General features: G+C 33.1%; 1 protein-coding gene across 11 annotated transcripts in view; it reads right to left on the reverse strand.

Annotated features, from left to right (window-relative positions):
* The window catches only part of dlg1 (MAGUK family member discs large 1), a 1569679-nt gene that overhangs the window by 923219 nt on the left and 628505 nt on the right, over positions 1–17955 (reverse strand). For 9 of the 11 annotated variants that reach the window (XM_072523863.1, XM_072523859.1, XM_072523857.1 and 6 more), the window contains one exon: positions 5875–6069. In XM_072523863.1, coding sequence (XP_072379964.1) covers positions 5875–6069 — 195 coding nt within the window. The remainder of the gene's footprint in view (positions 1–5874; positions 6070–17955) is intronic. The other 2 variants (XM_072523856.1, XM_072523865.1) reach the window with 1 other exon arrangement.

Here is a 17955-nt window from a genome sequence, read left to right on the forward strand (position 1 = left end):
ATAAGGGTATTTTACTCTAAACTTAAATGATAATTTAAATTGCTTAAACAACTGGTTTAAACTGAAAGAAGTGCATGATCAGTAATGAGTATTTTCCCTCTAGCTCTTATTAATGCTTGCATCTTTCTCAGCATGCTTGCAAGTAAATTTTGGACATATTCTTGGGAAATTGCATTCCATTCATCCTGTGCAGCAAGCCGAAGCTGCTCTATCGTATTTGGAACGGGATTTCTTTGTCGTATGCTGCATTTTAGGTGATCCCACATGTGCTCTATTGGATTTAAATCCGGGCTAGAGGGTGGCCAATCCAAACTTCGAATTTGGACCTCATCAAGATAATTACTTACTATGGCAGCGGCATGTGGTCAAGCATTATCGTGCATTAACGTGAATCTTTCATATCCAATGTAACCAACATATGACAAAACATGATCTTGCAGGATGTTTTAAACGTAAGAAGTACCAGTCATCCGTCCAATCACTTCCACAAGTGCGGTACGTACCTCCCAACTAATAGCTTCCCAAAGAATTATGCCATCAACTCCAAAACTAACGGTCTGGGCGGGACTGCAGCTGGCGAATCATTCTCCAACTCTTCTGTAGACATAGTTTTGACCATCTGGCTTCCATAATAGGATTCAGGTCTTATCAGTGCAACGTTTTTCTAGTTGTCGATATTCCACTAAATATGTGTTCTTGCAATTTCCAAACGACGAACTTTATGATTTTGGAGAAGACGTGGAACTTTGGCGGCGCATCTGGGCTTTAAGTTTGCTTTATTTGATCTTCGTCTAACTGATTGTGAACTCATATTAACTTGTCTAACATTTAATAGCTCATTTCTGAGGTGCATCGATGTCAATGAACGATATCGTGTAGAATTAAGAACCAAAAAACGGTCATCAATTGCGGTTGTGCACCTTGGGCGTCCTTGACCAGGCCTTCGTACAAAATTTCCTGTTTCGCGGTACCTTTTTAGAGTATTTGAAACTATAGATTCAGTTCTGGTGAGACGTCGTGCGATACCTTTTTGTGCATATCCTTCCTCGTACAAAATTACAATATGTGGTACTTGGACTTCATCGCAGTGCCGAATTGGTGGGATACTTGTTTTAAACTTAGTTAAATCAAAACAATATTTAATAAAACTTAATAAATTAAACTAACAATAACCGAATTAGTATGATTTTTCCTTTGCGTGAAGAAGGATTTTTACGATAAAATGTACGAATGACACTAACCACTGAATAAACGTCAAAATAAACATCAAAATATTTCAAACCAGTTGAGTACATCAGTCTACTTTATGAGTATTATCAGTAATCTAAAAGTATTTTGAAATAATAGTGACTACAAAAAAAAACAGAAAATTCCAAAATATTCGATATTTTTGTCCATGAGTGTATATATATATGTGTATGTATTTTCTTAACAAACATTAAAACTTTTATATTCTAATCAGTTGTTTTGATTTCAATAATTATTTTTCCGAATGTATTTCTGATACATATTTTGAAATATTTTTAAATAATTTTATAAAATATTACTCAAAATAAATGCTCAAGCTGTATTTTATCCTTTTAAAATAGTTGATTAACATCTACTTAAATAAACCTTTCAAAATTTAAAATAAAAGTTATTTCTTGTTGTTTTTATTATTACAAGAATACAAAAAATGTAAATACATTGAAAAATTTTTTGATATTTCTTATTAAAGTATATAAGGGTTTCGTCTAGGAAATATACCGTGTAGCTAATCGACAAGCGGGCCATAGTAAATTCAATGGGGAATTCTAAACTGTTGAATTACTGCTTCCCTAACTATTTCAAATTAAAAGACATAAGGTACTATTTGTGGAGGAGTGAAATCTGTATTGAAAACAAATGTTTAAAATTGTTTATTGTTGTTGTAAAATTGTTGTAAAATATTTAAACTAAAAGAACGCAAAAACAGTGTTAAAATTGTTCTACGTGCGAAAAACTCATTCACTTCATATGCGAAAAATGGATTATAAAATGAAAAATAATAAATATAAAAGTTGATTATAAATGCATAAATTACTAAATGGCTACATATTGCAATAATGTTACAATTAAACTAATAATTAATATTTTCAAAGTTGAAATTTACTTTTAATGGAAAATATGGGACTGGAAAGCACAATTTATTTAATGCAGTTAGTCTGCTTGAGAGTTAATTTTGATCGGTGTATTATAACCAAAGAGGTTTCGTATTAGAAGTTTTAATGTAATTTGGAATAGATGAGAGGCGCACCTCCAAAATGATACACAACAAAACCAAATAACCACCCAATAAAAAACTACTGATCCAAACTAAGTGTAGTAGATTATTTATATCATTTGAGACAAAAAAACATACATATTTTTTTTCTATGAATTTTTCCATAATTTGTTATTAAAAATTTATTACAAATAAAAAAAGTTAAAAATAGGTATTGCAAATACTTTCCCTAGGTAAATTTAAACAAATAAACACTCTTGTTTCTTGCTTTGAAAAAAGCACCCTCTTCCAGTTATGAGTAACTTAACGGAGCAATCAGGCCAAAAGTTGGCATTTTCAAACAATTATATCTTCTACTAAAGCAATTGTAACAAACAACCTCCCAAAATGTTTGTTGAGACATTTTCTGTAATCTTATTTTTTGTATATAGCCAACTCTCTCATAGAGTCGATACTCCATTTAATGATTTCAAAAGAATGGATTTTTATAAGGTTTTATAAGTTCTTAGTTTATGCTAAAAATGATCAAAAATGGTACATATGGTTGCCAGTAAACATGGTAAACACTTTTTTGTATTCCTAGCAACATTACTTACGAGCTACAGCCTGTGGACATATCTGTATTGGTGCTTTTTGAAGAATATTAGGACCAAGAGGTTTTGTTGTGTAACGATGTGCATCGTCAGCTATTGTCGCCGGCTTGCCACCGTTCTGTACACATGCACTCCCACCGCAAGTTCCACTTTTATTGATGCGTGGTGGAGATGAAGACCGACAACGGTATAAAACAGCGTACGCTACAAGAGAGAATCGAGTTCCGTCAGAGTGCTGATCTGGTAGAAACTCCAACGGGCCTTTGGGTATTGACTGAGGGCCCAACGTCCTGCGAGTTTTATCGAAGTGTTCATCTGGGAAAACTCCACTGGTCCTGAGGTGTTGACTGAAGACCAACTGCTTTTGCTAGAGTGTTGAGCTAGTCGCAGTTCCTTACCGGCCTTAAAATGTTGATCTGAGAAAGACCTATTCCGTGGTTAAGTGTTGATAATTCCTGCTCCTTGTCAGACCAAATGTTGATGGATCTGTTCATCCCTAATGCGTCCTTTCTTTTCTTCGACGAGTGTGTATTAACACACCATAATTGTCGTTTTAATTTTATGACATTAATTATATTTTATTTTTTGCAGGTAATAAATAGGTGAGTTATCTGGCTGTTCGTCTATACCCTCACCGTAGGATTTGCATTTACATTTTTTACATATCATCTCGAATATAATTTTCTTTTGTTATTTATTCGTTTAAAATATACTTTTATTCTAATTAAACCTGAGTTTTACTTAGTCTGCTGTCTAAAGGAGCTATCTGTTTCAGTTATACTGGACCACGACAAATCTACCAACGGGGTATCACTATTATTAAAATTATTTTTAATAAAATATTTTCCAAAGTCTAGCCAAGACTTCTTACATCCAATAATGTTTCAGCTGTGTTTTGTGCCATAGGCATCTATTCATTTGATCCCAATGTTATCCATTTGCTCCACCTGAACATTTCACGAAACTCCATTACAATCGAAGATCAATGACAGTAACCAGATACTAATAATACATCCACCAAATTAAGAAAAAAGTCTCTTTCTAACGAAAATTGTGTCAAACGAAAAATTTATTCTTTAATATTAAGCACAACTTCAGTTTGCGCCATCATCTCTCTTCACGAGGAATTCAGTAAGGATCGAGATGTTTAAAAGACTTCCTTTTAAAAACTTCTTTGAACTCTTCAAGTGGAAAAGAAAATTGTCAAGACACGACCTTCTTCTTCTTCTTGTAGTTCCTTTTCCTATCGGAGGTTGGCTATCATCACAGCTATCCGTACCTTATTGGCGGCTGCTCTAAAAAGATCTACTGAGCTGCAACTATACCACTCTCTTAGGTTTCTCAGCCAGGCTGAGATTCTTAGACACGACCAAAATCTTTTAATTATACAGCTGCAACAGTAACTAAAGCTCTATTAACTGAAAAGAAAATTAAAACTCTATTAAGGAAGACAAAAACCTATTACGGATCGAGGAAAAAAGCAAAACCAAAAAGTGGAAACATATAACTAAAATTCCTGAATGACAAGAAAAATCCAATCTTCATTAAAAGATACTTTTGAAGCAGGTCCAAGTGGATTGGTGTCTTAGGTTGGAAACCCTTAGAAAATAAGGAGAGAGCTGGTTTTGCTACTTATGTGAAGAGGACTGAATAGCATATATGAGCTTATAGCTATATAGCTTAAATAAATATATACGAAAAATGTGTAGGACTAACAAGTAGAAACCTAGTTTGGTAAAAATGTGAGATTTGTAGACTGCCGATTATTACAAAACTGTGTGAAATTTCTTACATAAATGTTAATTAATGTGTGTTTCTGACTTATTAAATGCCTTTATTTAATGGATATCTTACAATAAATTACCCCAAAACTTCTTCTTGTAGTTCCTTCTCCTATCGGAGGTTGGCTATCATCACAGCTATCTATTCCTTATTGGCGGCTGCTCTGAAAAGATCTACTGGGATGCAACTATACCATTCTCTTAGATTTCTTAGACAGGAAATTCTTCGTCTTCCTATGGATCGTTTACCCTATGGAAAATCCTTCTACAGCTTCACATCTTCAATGAATCCAACTTCTTTATAATGTCCAGCTTTCCATTTCATACAACAAAGTCGAGAACACGTAGAATCTTAAGGTTCTTATCTTCAGCTCCAGAGGAAGGTCTCGATTAACAATCATTGTTTTCATTTTTATAAATGCTTGTCTTGCAATTTCAATGCGTGTCCTTATTTCTCTACCTTGGTCATTGAGTTCATTTATCCAGGTTGGCAGATATTTGTAGTTATTCACTCTTTACTTGTTTTCCCTCGATATCTAGCCTTGCTACTGTATGTTGCTTAGAAATAACCATGCACTTGTTTTTCTTACGTTCTTAACGTTCATTTGTAGTCCATATATTTTATACTGACTTGATGTAATCTATTTACTAAGCGTTGCAGTGCTTCTAGACTATATGCAAAAACAGCGGTGTCGTCCGCGAATCTTATGTTGTTCAAGATTTTTTCGTTTATTGATATACCCTGTTGTTCCTCTGATATTGCTTTCCTAAAAATAACTTCGCTGTACAGATTGAATAACAATGGGGACAGCACGCAACCCTGTTTAACACCCCAAAACAGTTAATGATTTTTATTAAAGTCTAAATCAGCAATCAAATGAATGAACTAAATAAAACAATGATTACAAAAAGGAGAAACCTCATTTGCATTAAATGGTGGGCCTTTTTTAAAGTTACTGTACCCAATAATGCACACATCAAGTGGTAATTTTGAAAAAAACCGTTAAAACCTTAAAAGTATTGAAGTTTGATAAACTTTATCCTAATAAAATAAGACAGCATAAACCATTAGTAAATTGGATGGTGCTGAGTGCAGTCAACAATTAATATTAACCTACTGTAAAAATATAAAAATTTTCAATAAAGCTTTCTCATAGATATACATACGAAACATAGTATCTTAATACACTTAAACAAAAATGATACCATACTAAATACCCGAGGTACTTAATTATTTTGTTTGTGCAAAAAAACTTACCGCATTCTGCATTTGCTCCTTTCCAATCTCGTTGGACGGTCTCGTCCTATGGTGGGTCGTGGAGCCCCTTTCCAGCGAGCCTTGCCTGGAAACTCTTCCGCTCCCTTCGTGAGCGATAGCCGCAGTGACGGCGGGGTGTTGTTGTGGGGGAGAAGGTGGGGGTGGCATGTCGTCTTCCGCATAGCGAGACTTCTGCTATAACAAAAGATATGTTGCAAGTCAGTGCTAGTTTGTTTTTGAACAGAGATAAGGGATAGTTTTCAAAGGGATGCACAGCGAACATTTAGAATGATTTGTTGTTTTAAGTTTTCAAAAAACATATTTACGGTTGTAAAGACTACAGCTTTGCACAAAGAAGTATATAAAACCTGTTTCCAATTTGAAACTATTTTTTTATTTTCGTATAGGAATTAATTATTCTAATGATATAAAATTAAGTAAAAAAGACGTAAATTGTAAAGTTTTTCTTGAATCATATTCATGACCTTTAAGTTAATCTAATTAAACTAGAATGTGGCAAAAAACGTACTCATAGTGACTTTCAGAGAACTCCAGAGAGCCGGTGACGTCACCGGTTTCGAAAAGAGATCAACTGTTTACCCAAATCGTCAATTAGTCAGCGCCATCAACGGTAATTTTCTAGAAGGTACTCGTATGTTACCAAACTACTTAGTATGCGGAAATAGTACTACGTTTTAAGTGATTTTAAGGCGACTGTCCAGTTATTATCCTCGTACAGACAGGACATAATCATTAAAGAACCATTATTCTGTCCATAAGTAGGAATATTCTTAAATATTCCTGCTGTTATACCGTATTCTTATGGACTCTTGTTATTCTTCAGCTGCTTTATTATGTCTTCTATCTCCTGATCTGATGGTTCTTCAGATGATCTTTTTTTTCGACCTCATTACTGCTTTGCTCCGGTATGATTGTATTGCATTGGTATTTTCTTTTAGGTTCAGCAGTTTCTCAAATTATTCTACTGGTTTTCTTGGTCTTCTTTACTTCTGCAGCAGCATGCGATTCCGGGATCCGTCGCTTTATTAACTTTAACTTCTTGTTAAAGCCTTGTCTAGCAGTGTGGCCCAGCTTCGCGGGCCACACTGCTAGACAAAAAGACCAACGTTGGAATACTACAATACAACTATGATGTCAGGTAGTATAATTCAGCCAGAGAAAAACAGGATTCGATCGTATGGCATTTATTTCGGATTTACATATACAAATAAAAAGTAATTATCGTTAAGTACCTACTAAATACAATGTTCAAATACAAAGACGTACTGTTTATTTATTTCGATAGATGGGTGTGACGATACCAAAATCCGGCGATCGAGGAATTGAAGTCGTACTCGTACCTCAACGCAGTGCGAGTACTTGGACAGGGATAAGGATGTCTACCTGGTTCAACACACCAGATAGAAAGAATACGCCAAAATCGTTCAACGCACCAGATTGACGCAGTCAGAGGAAGGATTGTCAATCTCGCTCAACGCGCCAGATCGGCTGGGTTCCGAAGGATTTGGGACACGTTCAACGCACCTGCCCCCAAGGTCAGATATTCTCAACTCAACGCCTTGAGAATGGTTAGCTGTCTTTCAGTTTCGACTTTTATATTATTCGAGACGGAACAAAAACATGTTTTGTTTAACACATAGGCGTACTCTAGACGATAAAATATATTATCGTCACACAACATTGGAGACCTTACGAAAGTAAACGACCAAGTGGCAGACCACAGATGAGATGGGTTGATGACATTAAAAGAATAGCCGGAACAAATTGGAAATATGTTGCTTAGGATAGGACCGATGGAAGGAGTTGGGAGAGGCCTATGTCCAAACATGGACGACAAAAGGCTAAGAAGAAGAAGAAGACCATTGTCCTAGATTTTACAGCCATAATGTTATTCTTCTACCAGATCCACGTTTATCCTAAAATTTTCCTTGTAGAAGTTTTCCAGCTTGTGTCTCTTTATTGTATTGATAAGTTGTGTTGTTTGGTTCAGGTATCTGAGGCCCTTCTCATTTCTAACTCTGTCGACACAGATTGTTCTTAGTAGTCGTCTGTTTACTCACATATAAAGGGTTTTTAAGCGCTTAAGCATCGCCTCAATTAGAGTCTACGCTTCCACTCTATACAGTAGCACTGGAAAGATATAACAAAATGGCATTAGAACGCAAAGGTCAATACTAAGATCGTGGCTGCAAAGTACGTTCCTCAAAGTAACCTGGGCTTGTTCTATTTGGCTTTTAATTTCTAGGGTTTAATTCCAGCTGTCATTGATATAACTGCCGAGATATACGAATTTCTGTACTCTGTCTACTACGACATCTCCGACTTTTATACCGTCATCCTGTATATAATTTTGTTTGCTGTGATATATTTAGTTTTCTTAACGTTGAGTTTTAATTCATACGGATCACAGACTTGGTTTATTTTGTTCATTTCAGTTTGAACTTTTACAAGTATTCCTGATGAGGAGTTGAATAACTCGAAAGTTGTAGAACAATGATGGAATTTGAATTAAAATGAAATGCAATCTTTGACTTTCATTTTAAAGTCTTTTCTCTACATAAAGAGTGAAAAAGATAGTGTTTTTTAAGCGTAAACTGTAGATGCATATCAGAGTAAAAGGTTATTAGCCTATTTAGGTTAAAGCCTCCAGTAAGAAGCTTTAAATTTGCGGTTCAACCATTTCGCTATCGAAAGAGGTCTTTGGACTTCTTATTACTTTGTATAGAAGCCGCTGGTTACTCACCAGGATGTTATTTTAATTATAACGACCAAATACTAGACTGTAGTTCATTTCAGTTTGAACTTCCACAAGTGCTTCTGATAAGGAGTAGAATAACTCGAGACACGCGTAGAACAATGGTGGAATTCGAATTGAAACGAAATGCAATCTTTTATGTGTATGATGTGCAGAGGAGGCACTTCATAGCTATTGGTATGACCCTCAAAGCCACTGTAGTTCTCATTTTGGTAAATTTCATTATTTTCATGTGCCGTTAGTTGTGCCATGATATAATGCCAGCAGGTGCTAGGTATTAACTCATTATTGACCAAATTCTAAAAGAGAGGAACTAAGACTCCTCTGTTGATATCATCTGGTTATTTGTATTTTAGGTGTAGCACTTTATCAATTTCTTTTTTCAGATCAATAAAGTACGCGTAAACGTCGTTGTTAACATTAACTGTTGACGTAAAATGTAAAACAATGTTCAATTTTTAATATCTAAACCGACTCGTATATAAATAATTTGTTTATATTATGTCATTCCTAAGAGACCATCCCAAATTTACCTGGTTACCTATAAAGCGTAAAGTATGTCATTATCTGACAACCTTCCATATCTTTCGGTCTTTAGTTGAAAGACTGATTGTATACAAATTTAAAACATGTATTTAATGTTGTCAAGTGCGCCTTGGTTCCACTTACAATTCTTTTGTTTAATAATTCGTTAAATAAGGAAAGACTTTTTTGATTGCACATGCGAGTAAAACAAAGCTCATTTTGCACACTCCCTTATTTCCCTTACCTAAAAACACTCCTGTTCGTGCTAGAAACTGTGAATTATTCTCATTAAGAGTAAGTAAACAAGTTCAGCAAATTTTACACAAATATCATTAGCGACTTAGCGTTTTAGTTTGCCCTTTACTTTTGATGTAGTGTTCCCTAAATTTAAATTACTGCGTACATGTAAAGAAGAAAAAGAATAAACATTTTTTGGTTATATTTGCATGTATAATGAATTTTAATGACATTTTTAACGTGTAATTTTGTATTGTTCTGAAGCTATTTTCTTGTGGCATTTTAAATTAATTATTATTTAAATGGGAATAAGAAACAATTAAAGGTTAAAATACGTTTATTGACGTTTCAATTTCCACTTCGGAAATCGTTCTCAAAATACAAACATTAGTTTGCCAGATAGCCTTCTTAATTTGTTTTTGCTATTTCATAGCTTGTAATGGCTTTTTCGACAACTCTTTTGCCTTACTGATTTTGTGGTTTCCAATTTTTCAGCATGGGAGGTGTCTTTAGATCTTCCTGGCCTTCGGCTTTAGGAATCGTGGTTTTGGCTTTAAAGTTACCTGGTCTTTTGGCATCGGGAACTCTTTGGTTCTGAGTTTTTTCGTTTTTATTTCGTTTATCCATATTGGTCCCACGAGTATCTATGGAAAGACCTCTCGCAGAGCCTTTTTAATGCATTTAAGCTATCTTTATTAGAATCTATGGAAATTAACACATTTAAAAATACATACATAATTCTGAATGACCAACCTATTCAGTTTTCGCCTCCTCAACCTATTCAGTTCTTCTTCTTCTTCTTCTCCCCCTTTATAAGGAATTCTGCTTGTTCATTGTCGGATTAATACTTCTATGGAAGGTTGTGACTCCATCTTTTGCGCGGCCATCTTTTGAAGCAATGTGTTATGCATTTTTGGAATCAGCTTAGCAAAAAAAATCTGTTAATTGAAAAAAAATGGCAGTTCCAAAAAAAATGATAATAACGTAAAATTTGAAAAGATAGTAAATTAAAATCAAAAATCGACCTTTTTCGGGAATTTGCAATAATGTTGTTTATTTAGCAAATAATGAATAACTAATTATTACCCACTGTATAGACAATATGTACACGAATATTAAAGATTCCTTAGCCAGCATACAAAAGCAACGATGAAGCATTAAAAAAATCAACAAGAATATTAAATTACCAAAAACTATTAAATATAAGGAAGCCTGTTTTTTGCATGACATCGAGAAAAAAAATGTATAGGATACCTCAGCTTATAAAATACTTTTTTCTTAATAGAAAACATTCTAGATTGAACCGAAATACAAAACGCAGAATAACTTTCTGATTCATTTCAATTATTTTAATTGCTTTATGAATATGAAAGCAGTCAAATATTTTGCCTCCATAAATCACAATTTTTTGTGCATATATATTCTCATTCCGTCTGTCCAATATCTATTTTAACTGTATTTCTTATATTTAGTCCACATGTATTTAGTTCTAGGGTTTTTATATTTTTTGCTTCATCAATCAATTTATCGTACTTTTATACAAGCAGTTCTTTGTCATAATCAATCAAAATTCTGACACGTTTTTGAACTATAATTTTGTTCGTCAAAGGAATATATTTATGGAGAAATATTTTTTTTAATTCTAATCAATATGTTCATCAACATTAAAGTTCTTTTTATTCATTTTTAAACACATACACATCAACATATATTATAAATTATATGAATAAATTTAAGGAAATAAAATAAGATTTTTATCACAGATAAGATATAACGATTCAAAAAATAGTTTAAATCTGATTGATAAACTTAACCTGGTACAAGCCCTCAGCCTTAGAGTACACATGTTAACACACCCGCTTTACAAAGAAAAATCTCTCAATCTACTGAAGTCCATTCTCATCAATCTACTGAAGTCCGTTCTCTTCTAACAAAATACAGATTAATAATTCTCCTCTCACTCCTGAACAAACCACAAAATATGCTTCGCTCTTTTCAAAACATTTTCAAAAACTTAAAACTTAAAATAGCCTTAAAAAACACCAGAACCTTAGGAAAGTTATTTTTGAAGAAAAAAACTCTATTGGCCCCTCTAGAACAAACTAATGTCGTCTATCATATACCCTGTGCAGAGTGCAACTCCTGCTACATTGGCCAGACCAGCCGCTCTCTTCAAGGCCGAATAACGTCCCACAAAAGCGACATTAGGATTTCTAAACCATCTTGTGCCCTTGCACAACATGCCATTTTACCTAAACACAGTATCGATTTCACGAATAAAAAAATACTGTGCAAACAACAAAATTATCACAAGTGTTCCATCCTTGAAATGTGCCAAATTATAAAATATCCAGCGTCACTAAATAAAAGAACCGACATAGAAAACTTAAGCCAGATATATCACTCTGTCATCATACAAAATAAATAAAAAACCTCTTACAAGATATAAACTTCATTCCTATTCTTCTTTCTTTTTTTTTAACTAATACTCCAAATTGGTCCATTTTCCATTGAGTATAATATATTTAATAAAAAGAGGAAAAAAAATAAAATAAAAAATGAATTCCTTTTTTAAAAAAGGTCGGTCCCTTTTCGTTTACCAATTCCCTCGATAATCCTACCTCACTGCATTCCAAAATTCCAAATCATGTACGAAAACAAGCCACGTAACAACAAATGAAATTATGACATTCTACAAGGGATAGAAAACTAACATATGACTAAGAAAGAGCTTAAACTAACATCCAAATGAAGCCAGCGGTCAAATTATAACAAAAATCATCAAGAAATAATATAAATGAGCAATTGTGAACATACACAGTTTTTCTTGTGTTTTTTGTTTATTTCTTCTCGTTTAGTTAGTCAAGTTTTAATGTTAAGTTATCGAAGTGTTGTTATAACATCTAAAAAAAGCTACAAATTGTTTTTGTAAGTATGAACCCTGTTCGTTGTTTACTTATATTCTAAGATTATTTCTATTTGTAGTGAACTGATGATGCTTTTAAAAAAAGAATACAAGCGAAACGCATTCAAGTAAATCAATGAAGTAGTTGACGACTTTCATTTGCCAATTATTCCAATTATTGACCGATCAAACCTCTGCAATTCAACCATTGAATATATTTTAATATACTCGTATATATATATATATATATATATATATATATATATATATATATATATATATATATATATATATATATATATATATGGTGTCCTCCAAGGCTGCATACTCTCTCCGATGCTTTTTAATATATATGTTGAAAATATATTTGCGAAAGCATTAGAAGACACGGAATTAGGCATCAAGGTGAACGACATACCAATTAGCAACCTACGCTATGCGGACGACACAGTGATTATAACTGATAGTTTGGAAGATCAGCAGTTATTACTTGATAGGGTGAATAGCATAGGTAAAAAATATGGCCTCAAAATTAACATTTTGAAAACGAAATATATGGTCATTAGCAAAAACCCTCCAGAAAACCCGATAATATGCATAGGTGACGATCGCATAAAACGCGTGAAAACTTTTAAATACCTTGGCACCACAATCAATGACCAATCGGATCCACAACAAGAGATAAAAACCCGAGAACAAATGGCAAGACAAGCTTTTGTGAAATTCAGACCACTCCTATGTAATCAAAACCTAAATTTCGAAATACGCTACAGAATGGTCAAGTGCTACATATGGTCCATCTTGCTTTATGGCATGGAAACGTGGACTTTGAAAAAAACATCTATCAACAAACTTGAAGCATTTGAAATGTGACCATTGAGAAGAATGATGCGCATACCTTGGGTGGGTAGAGTTCGAAACGATGACGTCCTTAAGAGAGCTGGCGTGGAAAGAGAACTCTTTGAATTAATTAAAGAACGCAAAATATTAAAGAATGGACAGGAATACACAATACAGGCGAGCTGTGTCACGCCGCCAAGAACAGAATTCTAGTAATGAGATAGTCGCGTACGCACTTTGGTGTATGGCATGGCATGATAAGAAGAAGAAGATATATATATATATATATATATATATATATATATATATATATATATATATATATATATATATATATATATATATATATATAAATACGTTAGTTGTACATAAACGTACTGTAATTTCTCAGTTATTCGTTAAGAAACTCTTCCACTGAATAATATGGTCGTTAAGATAGATAGGCTTTTGTCATTTAACGAAACTTACGAAACGATTTAAGTTGTAAAGGGAGATGGTTGTATAATTTTTTGCCGTATATAATATAGATTTCTTTATTAACTTTGTCGACGGGATCGGTAAATACGCAGGTTGAATTTCTGGTGGAGTAGTCATTTTTAGGTCTTGCTGAAAAAACATGAAGGTGTTTACGAATTAAGCAAACAGTTTCTAAAATATATAGAGAGGGAAGAGTTAAAATCCCGTGATTTTTGAAGTAGCTTCTGCAATGTGTTATTCTACTGAGGCCAAAAAGATACCGTATTGCTCTTTTTTTGTAATTTAAAAATAACATCAGGTTAGGTAGCTGTACTGGAACCCCAAAAAGAAAGACCACATCAAAGATGAGACTCGAACAAAGAAAAATATAAAATAATATAAGGTTGAATGCTCGAATAAATGAATTTTAATCAAATAAACGGCAGATATCGAGCAGAGTTTATTTATTAAATCTTGCCCAACTACTTTCGCTCCTAGAGCATCTTCAGAGACATTTCGTAAAATTTGGACTATCCAACAATAGATGGAGAATCTCATAAACAATAAATCATACAATAACACAACACGACACAAGGACAAACAGGTTAAAAATTATTAAAAATCGACGATGCTACATATTAGAGAGAATCTCTTCTAATCCCAACCAATCTAAACTAACAAGCCAATCCAAAAAATCACTGAAATTATAGTCCACGTCCACAGACGGAAAGTGCCACCCAGAAGTCAAGCACACATTTTGGAATTTACGAAAGTTCTGATTAAAAAAATCCCACCTAAATGTTGGGTTTTCGAGGATGGTTTGTTAAGACTGTTAAACTTGGTATATTCTGCTTCATGATCAGATAGTCCTGCATTAATAATTGTAGAGCGTACATCAAGGATTGCGAAATCTTAGACAATTTAATCAATTAAACTTATTTTTAGATTTAAACAAGAACAAGATTAAATTTATTTTCTCTTGATCGTATTTTACGTATTAATTAAATCTAATATGACATTATGTATCATTTACGCCAATTTTAGGAGGAGGTAACACTTATCATCACTAATTATTTTGCAGCTACTTTGTTCTCAAAACGAAAGCATACTTTATATAAAAGAGATTGAAAATATCACCATGTACATTTCAGTATAACAACGGTCGATACGTCGAATAATAGTATAATCCGGGAAAAACTAGGTTCAAGGACTATACCATATTCGAACAGCAATCTATATTACCATTGTTCTGGAATGTTTCGATTTTTCTAGTAGATATAAACTATTGATGAAAAAGTTTTAAAATGTCAATAATAAGTAGTATTATAGTGTACACATATAAAAAAACAAATTAATATTTTTAATAAACTTATAGAGGTCTGAAAGAATGCAATCACTAGGCTTTATACAAAATATGTAAGTAATAAAAATCTTAAAAGACATTCCCAAGATATTATTAAAAACAAAATCTGGACTTAGTTAAAGTATTTACAAGAAAAAATATTTTATATAAATAAAAGGGAAGGATACACTATAAGAAAACAATTGAAAACCATGAAGAGGATTAGAAAATAATGTGTAATTGACAATAATGACAATAATAGCCTAGTTGGCAACGAACATGTGTAAGCAAAGTATTTTCAATGTAGGAAAAGGTACGATAATCTTGTTGTATGAAAACTATTTGTGACATTTTAATATTATTTACTATCTTTAACGGATATTAACCACAATTTCAGTTAAAAATACGTTTATTTGAAATTGAAACATCAAAATAAACGTATTTTTAACTAAAATTGTGGTTAATTCCCATTAAAGATAGTTAATGATAATCTTGAGTTAAAAAGTCTACACTATTTAATATGGACAGCAATGATTAGCAGTTCCGAACAGTACCGAGCTTTACCAAGTAAATTTAACTTTCACTCAGTAAGTAGACATCGTGTAGAGCCGGTGTAAAAATATAGAGTTAAAACTAGCTATATAATCAAGTCACATAAAGAAAGGATTAGGTACTACGATCTTTTGTTTAGCAGTAAAAACTCTAGAAAATAAATCTTCACAGTACTTTTAGAGAACAACTAAAACAACTACAATATTGAAAATCTTCATGCAACTGTAACTTCTGAACATCTACTTACAATAGAAACCTGGTTCTACTCTAATTATTTTTTTTTAACGTGGATAAGACAGCAGCATTATCCTATAAAGGAGCTCTTTACCCCCTAATTCTTATTAACTGCCTGATCAGTATAGTTAGTTCTGTAAAATTTCTTGGTATTTCTATAGGCAGCAACCTCAAATGATCGCTTAAGAAAATTTGCCTTAACCTGCTATGTAATTAAAACTACTTTGAAAGAAATCAACTTAGCGTCTTCCAAAATAACATATTTTTCTTTGTTCCAGTCTTATCTTCGATATGGTCGTACTTTTTGGAGTTTTAGTAAAGCTGCCCAATTCGATGTTATTTTTTAATTCCAAAAAAAGCAACACAGTATCTGTTTGGCCTCAGAAGAACAACACACTGCAGGAGCTACTTTAAACATCGCAAGATTCCAATCGCAACGCTTCCTTTTTATATGTTTTAGAAACTGTTTGCTTAATTCGTTAATACCTACATGTTTTTCCAGCACAACCTAACTACGACTACTACACCAGAAATCCAAACTTTGATGTTTATTTACCAACCCCGTCCACTTAAATTTGGTCAAGAAATCTATATTCATCATCATTCTGGCTTAACAACCCTGCGTACGTCCTAGCATAAGAATTTCTCTCTAGTTGTCCCTATTCATCGCGTTCCTCCTCCAATTTTCTCATGTCATTATCGATGCTATCAAGGAAGCTTGTTCTGCGTCTTCCCCTTCTTCTCTGACCAATGGATCCATTAATAAGCATTTTTCTAGCTGAGTCATTTTGTTCCATCCGCATTACATGCCCTTTCTACCTCAGACATCTTTTCTTAATATGTTTTACGATATCTGGTTCCTGGTATATCTATAAAGTTCGAAGTTTTATCATCTTCTGTACACTCCATTGTCACTAACTGCTCCATAGGTTTGTCTTAGTACTTTTCTTTCGAAACATTCTAACATGTTTTCATTTAAAGTCCAGGTCTCTGAACCATATGTTAGGGCTGGGCGTATTATTGTTTTGTAGATTTATTTTTGTATTTCTCGATATAATTGTGGATTTAAATTATCCAAACCCAAATTAGCATCTGTTGGCCGTGCAAATTCTGCAGTTTATCTCTGCGGCAGTATCATTTTTAGTGTTTGTAGCATTTGTCAATTCCTTGGTATATATTGAAATCTCCTCGTATATGTATTAAAATACCGAAGAATATTTTTAGTGTATTTCATTTCCTATCGTACGTATTAAAAGACAAAGGATTTTTAATTCCTCTTTGCGTGGCCGAGGTCGATAATGGACACATTTTAAAAGTTTGTTCATGTTTTACAGATGTGTATTTTCTCGGCATTCCTTTGATCGAAAACCGCTCGATTCTGCGTTTCAAATAAATGATTTTTAAGAATTTACTCACTCTCGCTTCCAGACTATAGATGCAGTTTTTTTGTTCGTGTGTCAGAGATTCCCAGTCCAGTTCTCCCAGAAATTCTAAAGTCCAGTGTAGTCCAGTTTTAACTCAAGTGCATTTTAGTGAAACTCAGGTAACTTTTTTGTTTGAATTTTTAAAGTGAAGATAGACATTTTTTAATAATAATTGGCTTTCATAAAAATTTAAATTGTAATAATTAATATTGTAAATTTAAGGGTGTAGCCATTGCTGTCATTTTATTTGTCCTCTGTTTTAAAATTTAATGTTGACATATGACAGCTAGCTTTATTATTTTTTGATATTAGTTTTGTTTTGTTTTGTTTTTTAAGAAGGTTAACGTCTCTAACTAGTTTCATCTAAAAAGATAATTCTTTATTTGTATTAATTTATTTTTGCCGCAAATTATAACCCAGTAACAATTTATTGTAGTTTTGTAGTATCTCCCACTTGTAAATGGATGTTGTAAACGGGTGGGACAAAGTAAGTAGCTTTTTTTTGTTATTTTGGTATTTATATTTGTAACTATTAATATAGTATTTTTGTACCATTTATATATTTTAAAAAAGTTTATAACCCCTTTTGTGTTTCTTCTTTAGGAAAGAAGAGGCTTTTTCCTTCATTCAGCAGGAATTTTCCTCGAAACGGCGTCCATTTTAAATAGCTCGAGGTCCTTCTTGTTATTTTGTTGTTCTATTTGTCCAGGAGATTGATGTAAGTAACCTTGTCTTTCATTTTTGTAGTTGCTTCAATCCAGCCCCCTTGCCATTCACCTATCCACGACTC

This window comes from Diabrotica undecimpunctata, chromosome 2, assembly GCF_040954645.1.
Source record: "Diabrotica undecimpunctata isolate CICGRU chromosome 2, icDiaUnde3, whole genome shotgun sequence".
Classification (NCBI taxonomy): Eukaryota; Metazoa; Arthropoda; class Insecta; order Coleoptera; family Chrysomelidae; genus Diabrotica; species Diabrotica undecimpunctata.